Here is a 7,124-nt window from a genome sequence, read left to right as displayed (position 1 = left end):
AATCGCAAAACTTCCAAATTTTCATTGAAAAAGATTCGGTTGTCTTTCTATCGTTTTGTTTTTCGGTTACAAATTCCGTTCAAGAAATCGAAATATAAAATAATACGTATTTAAATGCGATATAAAAGCATGAAGGACATTTAATGATCGACTTAGAAATAACGATACACACGCGTTCGATTACGATCAAGTCAAAAGATATTCAGTATAACTGCATAATTTAAATATTATAGAATTTATAAATTGTAGATATTTACTACTCCTTAATATTTTTTATGAATGCGAAAAGACACAAGTAATTTCTATCATTGCCGGAATATTAAGCGTATCATGCAGTCGCGTCAGCTAGTTGAAATCTATACACATAGATAATATTTTTGAAGATAACAGAGACTGAAGTACTGAAAGGGGGAAGTTTTTTAATATTTTTAGAGGGTATATTTACATCTCCGGCGGACTTTTTATCGGCAAGACGTTATTTTAAAATAATGAAGAAATCGCGCATGAAAATTGAGAACATGTTTTATGCCACTTCCATTAATATTATGAAAATTTTGACGTTTTGTTATATATACATATACTTGGGAAGATATTTTATCTTCTTGTTTGCAATTTTGCGCAAGATCTGTTGCTACTACAACAGTAGGCTTTCGCTACAGTCGATAGACGAAGTCACGACTTTCGCTGTTTTGAGATTATGCATTTTTCAATATATTTTACACATTTTAAACAGAAACAAAACTTTAAAATATTTATCTGATTGACGGAAAAAAAAACTTTATTTATACGCATATAAATTGTTAATGGTCCAACTAAAACGTACCTTCTTCATAAGCGCCTTTCCCAAACATTTTTTACAATTTAAATGTTCGAGAGTATTATCTATGTTATTCTCTAAATGTGAGACTATTGAGTGTTATTATGACGTCTTCGTTGTGTTCATATTTGCTGTTCAGAGTATATTATATCTTTAAATTAATTATTTGTATTCTGCATAGTACGTAGAGCTGCAGCTGAGAATCTGAGAGTTGTTTAAGGATATATAATTATTTTATAAGTATATTATTATTTTATAAGTCGGATCAAGAGAATTATCAAGTATTTATATATCTCCAATTGATTTTTGAGAATTTTATCTTTCTTATTTGTCTAGAATCTCTTTTTGAGAATATCTAAATGTCTATCTGTTTCGCAATGAATAGAAATATGATTGTAAGTTAGATACTTTAGGGAAAAAGTTTCTGAAATTATTATATGTGCGGTAAAAAGGTGACGTTATTGAAAAAATAGGAATTGTTTTAATTGATGAACTATTGATAAATTTTTATTTTAGCTTCGTATAAGAGACATCGTTTATAATATCGTTGCCATATACAATCATTGTTTTTAATCGGATTATTGACGTATGTATAACAACCTTCGATAGAGTTACAGACTGATCATGCGGCCATACTTATATTTAAAATCTCTGTGATTGATGAGAGAATGAAACCAATTGAAATGAAACAATTCAAGCGGTTTCCGATACGTCTCTCCCCTCCCCATTATTTACTTACGATATAATATTATTTTCTATTTTTATTGTAAGTCTAATTCAAGTGCGATTATATAAATAATGTAAGTTCAACTTTGCAGCGAACGGTAGTATTACGGAAAATTATGAGTACTAGTCATACAGATTTATTTTCCAAATAACTCAGTTATCAGATGTATTCTTTATTTCTTATATATATTATAAAAAATAAAATGAAATAACGTAGATGAAAGATAATGTGAAATACATAAAGTAACAAAATATAAAATAGTAAAATGTGTTGTAATTATAAATTGATATTTAGTATAAAATATATCATCTATGTAGTAAATTGTTGGATGAAACTCATAAAGAAGCAATGTTAATAAAATAAAAAGAATATTGAGTACACAACTTCTGCATTAATAAAATTGTTAATAATTAATTATAGTTGTTAATAATTTGTATATCAAAAAGCCATTTTAATCAAAATTTCCCCACGATTTTTCATATAATATTTATACATACTTTTTAAATATGTATTATTTATTTATTTATCTCACTGGATGTTGCTATATCCAGCAGTTTATCGGCCATTTCTTGAAATCGTTCCCATTCTTCACAATGCGATAAGAGCAATGGGCTGAAATTTTCACAGCCATAAAAAGCACCTGCTATTGCACCGGCCATACTAGCAATCGTATCTGTATCGCCCCCCAAAGAGATCTATAAAATAGCGATAAAGAGACATGATTATATGTAAACGCCATTATTTAAATATTTTACCTATATCTATAAAATCGATAATAATTATTTGATCTTTTATACAAGTTCCGCTTTGAAACTTATCATATAATAACTCAAAAATTAACACTTACGGCATACTGAATTACTCTTCTGAGAGGATTATCAGTTCGTATCTTTTTTATGCGTCTCTGTGCTCTCAAAAAGCAGAAAATTGCGGTGGGAACCGATTCTAATGCTGCGACATTAACACCCAATTCTTCAGCTACCCGTTGTTCATTATTAGACACAATAGTGTCAAGATCATCCCCATCCTCAGAAAGTAGATTCTTTACTATGTTTAGTCGCTCTTTATACAGTTTGCTATGATTTATACGCTATAATTGATATTTGTTTAAATGTAATAATATGTTTCATAATATTAAATGTACCTTGCATCGTCTTCGATCTTATCCATTTTATTCACAAGATCGTCAACAAAATTTAAAACGTTTAATTCTTCGCTGGGATTTAAACGTAAACTTTGTTGAATTGCTATAGCCTGTGATAATAATAGATTTTTATAACAGATATCTATCAATAAAAATATATGTATACATATAGATATGTATTATATATATTCTTATTGATAAAATTAATTACTTGTAAAATAGCACCATTTATCCCTAATTTGTGTGTATGTGTAATTTCCGTTGCTTCTTTTACATAATGTAAAAGTTTATCATAATTGTTGTAGGAAAATAATGCAACAGGTGCAATTCGCATTGCACCGCCGTTACCATAAGAACCTGAACCGTCAAATAAATTCTTTGCTGGAATTTTTACATTTGTTTCCTCGACACATTTCTTCCATTCTTTAAGTACCTATATATACATTATATATGTATAGTTGATTATTATAAATTATTATTTATCACAAATTATAATTATATAAACCATTTATAATTATAAAAACAAGAAAATTATAAAAATATCTTGTAATATATGCAAGCTTTGTGCTACGTTATTTATAAGAAATCTAACTTTTTTTTTTAATATCGGGAAAAAACTTAAGTTATTGCTATGCCTGAAAAAATAGTTCTGACGATAAATGTGCATTTGTGTCTTCGAAAGCATCACTTTTCAGAACTGTGTATACAATTTACACAAAATTTTAATAACTTTAACATTTTGGTTTGCAAGACACTTGATCAACGCATGATTCTGAGCAATGTTTCATACAATATAACTATCTATAATAGACATCCTTAGGACGTCTTTTAGGACGTTCTTTGGAGAACTGTGCAAGACTTATGTAAGACGTTGCGCAATAGCATTTGATACTATTTGTTCATAATTAAACCATCCTTGAATATTAGATAATTATTAATTAATATATTAGTACATATAATTGTATTAGTAAAAAAACTAACAGTTACAGTACCAGCTCCATAACGACGATCAGGCTGTTCATGATAACTTTTTGCAAATCGCTTGGCTAAATCAACAATATCCAGCTCTTGTTTCTCAATCAATGATTCAGCTAAAGAACGTGTCATTGCCGAATCATCTGTATACTCCATAACAGGCTCTACACAATTAAGTTCTCTGTATGAAAAATTGTAGCTTACTTTATATAAAAAATAAAAAATGTGAGACATGTAGGAAGTTCAAGAAATATTTCCCGATTTTTATATTTAAAAATAAAAAAAACAAGTTTTAGTACATATTATATGTATGTACCATATATATATATACTGATCAAATTAACATACTGGACCTTACAAACAAATGTGTTATTAAAGGCAGGGGTCAAATTAGTTAACATGAAATTCAAATTGAAATTATTACGTCACATGCAAGTTGGCTTTATTACAAATTATAGATTTTTGTGATCTAACCTCTGAACTCTATATCCCACAATTGATTCAACCGTCGCTGCAAATAGCTTTTTTTTTGAGCTGATACAGTCTTTAAGCCTTCGTACGGACTCCCAAGACAATCGCCGACCAAAACTCCTAACATCGTACCGCGAAATTTACTTTTCAATAATACCGGATCCATCCTTAATTTTACGTGATTTTATTTATGTTTACGTGAAAAGTGAAAATCTAATCAGTGTTACCAACCTATTGCTATATAAAATATTTTACCCTAGATTAAATTTAAAATTCCCCCAGGTTTTTCTAGATTTTAATTTTCATAGAAAATAAAGGTAAACATCAATATGGGCACATATATATATATTTCAAAGCGTCTCCGAAGAAAATTTTATATAATTCACATAACATATTATATTATGTAAAATAAAATCTTCCTCGGAGATGATGTTTCGAAATACAGTCTATATATATTTATTTTATCTAAAAATTTTAATAAAATTAAAAATATACAATAAGTAAATAAATTATATTTTGTAATTTTTATTGTTAAAATAATTGTGTAGTTTCATGTATTTCTATATTTTATATAAATTTTATTCAAGAAAATTTTCTTTATTAAATAGTTTGATAATTCATAGACTATGCAGTAATTATAATGATGAAAATTTATTCCTTCTCCTCCACAAAAAAACATCAGCACTTTTATATATTCCCCAGATTTCTCTGCGCAAATTAAAAACCTCCTAAAGTTGGAAGAAAAAGTCTTCACGTTGGCAACACTGCCTTTGAAGCGCATGCTCGGAATCCGGGAAATATGGTATGTATGTACACACATACACATATATATACATTTATCTCTATCATATATTCCCCCCCATGTATATCCTATATATATTAGAAACTCGCCGATTTTATAATACAAAAATTGTATAAATAAATAATTATTTATACTATTAAATGGTTAATTAAGCATGATTGATTTTATATATGTGTTATGAATAATTTAATAATATATAAAATCTGTAAATTTCTGTATTAAAGATTATTATAAAGCTTAGACAATGAAAAAGTTAGATGTTGGAAGACATTGGGCGTTTTCTAGTAAAATCATAACAGCCTTGTTATTTGTTAACATTAAACAAGGATAAAATAATTACTGCTGTCTTTACCGAAAAACGCCCATTAATGCAACTGTATAAGTGTATATATGTATGTCAATATAAATTCAATTAAACAAACATAATTACTTTGCCTCTGCTGGAGATTCTGAAAGGTTTCATCGACAGACTTTAATTATTTGATACAGAATTAACCGCGTGGAACATTTGTATAATCATGATTTTTTGCTAATAAGATGTTGTGCACGTTCACTCGGCCGGAAACAAGCTGTATTAATCGATCCAACATTAAAGTCACGCTTGAGTTTAATAGAGAAACGATGGTCGGTCGAGCCACCGATGTAATCTCCTGTTAATTAATTACGTGAACTAATTCCTAGGATCTACTGCAATGAAGATAAGGCAAGTGGTACTCTTAATTTGTTCTTTCGTGATTTATGAATTACTTAAAGGTCATCTGTTGCACGGAACTTTCTTTTAAGTTTACTACATTTATGTTGGAAAAATATGACTTCAATTTATCTCACGCTCTAGTTTAGCAAAACACAATAACACCGTAAATTGCTGTGACGAAGAATTAAAAACAATATGGTCGTTAAATTCATATACATTTTCATTCGTAATTTCCTTGAATACGAGAAATTCTTGATGAGTTTTACAAAATGTTATAAACGTAAACAATTAATGTGGATATCATATTAAAAAGTACACAATTTACGTGCAATTATAACGTAATTTCTACGTGAATTAAGGCCATGCACGTGGTACACGGAAAAACTAGACTACATTCCAAAACTCCTCTCGGAGGAACATTTTATTTGATGTAATTTAGTTACGTGTGTAATATCTTTTCAGTAAAATTTTCTCAGAGAGGACGTTTTGAAATATAGCTATAAGCAATAAAACGTAATAGCAATAAGCCCGGATCTGTAACAGGTTTTTAAGCTTTATACCATAAGAAATAAACGAATCATAATATGTGTTTTCCAATTGATGACACAAATCGACACAAGTGTCGTTCTATCTTTGTCAATCTCCAAATGTCAAGAAAGATAGAACGATACTTGTGTCGACTTGTGTCATCAATTAGAAAGCACCCAAAGATTCTCCTCGCATTCGACTGTAATTAGTCAATTTCTTGCTTTCGACTTAAGGCTTAAAATAACACCTATTATAGATTCTGGCAAAAGCAATTAAGGGCGTTTTTTCGACAGCGAATCAGAAGATGAAGATAGCCTCTCTGGTTGTATAACGAAAAAAACGCCTTAAATTCAACATGTTAAAATTTGTATTGTTTATACGTTTTATGGCTTTTATGACCTTATGGTCTCTACTGTGATTGGCCAATTAGCTTTCCGCTCGCGTTTTATTGCTCAAGTTATTTTTTGTTAATGTAATTATTGTATTTGTAAAATTCACTTTTACAAATGCATAATTATTTGGATAATATATGCGTCACAGCTGCTAATAATGTTAATAGCGTGGATTTTGTATTCCTGTTCACCATCATGCAGTTATATCTTATCGACGTACATTTACATGTGTACGAATTTCTCAAATCTTGATTAACGAATCTTTTCGCGCGCTCGCAGTACGTACTGTTTATCGAAATTAATGCTTTCCGTCACGCTATACGTTCACGTGATTACGTCATATTTGCGTGACGGAATTAAGTCCACTAATTTCCGCGGAAGGTTTATATACCCCGTCCTAAGCAGTTTTCGCGTTATCCGTCCATTACCTTGTATCTTCATCGTTAATCTCAGCGAGGATACTCCAGCAATTAACACGTCCTGTATGTAACACGCGTGAAGAATACTTGCACGCGTCGTAAGTATCGAGTGTGTCCTTCGAGTAACTATAAGGGTGGTTTTGCCGGCACGGGCA

General features: G+C 29.7%; 1 protein-coding gene across 1 annotated transcript; it reads right to left on the bottom strand.

Moving 5' to 3' along the window:
• Positions 1–2,012: 2,012 nt before the first annotated feature.
• Positions 2,013–4,321, bottom strand: LOC108775471 (poly(ADP-ribose) glycohydrolase ARH3). The gene is made up of 6 exons (XM_018541852.1): positions 4,138–4,321; positions 3,670–3,827; positions 2,900–3,121; positions 2,689–2,798; positions 2,392–2,620; positions 2,013–2,239 (listed from the first exon to the last, which is right to left on the bottom strand). Exons 1-6 carry the CDS (start codon positions 4,298–4,300, stop codon positions 2,060–2,062), a joined length of 1,062 nt encoding a protein of 353 aa, XP_018397354.1. The 5' UTR covers positions 4,301–4,321; the 3' UTR covers positions 2,013–2,059.
• Positions 4,322–7,124: the final 2,803 nt, after the last annotated feature.

Source organism: Cyphomyrmex costatus, unplaced genomic scaffold (assembly GCF_001594065.2).
Source record: "Cyphomyrmex costatus isolate MS0001 unplaced genomic scaffold, Ccosl1.0 scaffold30, whole genome shotgun sequence".
In the NCBI taxonomy this organism is placed as follows: Eukaryota; Metazoa; Arthropoda; class Insecta; order Hymenoptera; family Formicidae; genus Cyphomyrmex; species Cyphomyrmex costatus.
This window is presented reverse-complemented; position numbering and strand designations above follow the sequence as displayed.

Bases quoted from the DNA above. Each gene is read 5' to 3' on its own strand.
- LOC108775471 (XM_018541852.1), bottom strand. From the start codon at position 4,300: ATGGATCCGGTATTATTGAAAAGTAAATTTCGCGGTACGATGTTAGGA. The intron at 2,799-2,899 runs GTAATTAATTTT...TTATTATCACAG, and splicing joins TAAATGGTGCTATTTTACAA to GCTATAGCAATTCAACAAAG. The intron at 2,240-2,391 runs GTAAGTGTTAAT...GCTATTTTATAG, and splicing joins GAAGAGTAATTCAGTATGCC to ATCTCTTTGGGGGGCGATAC.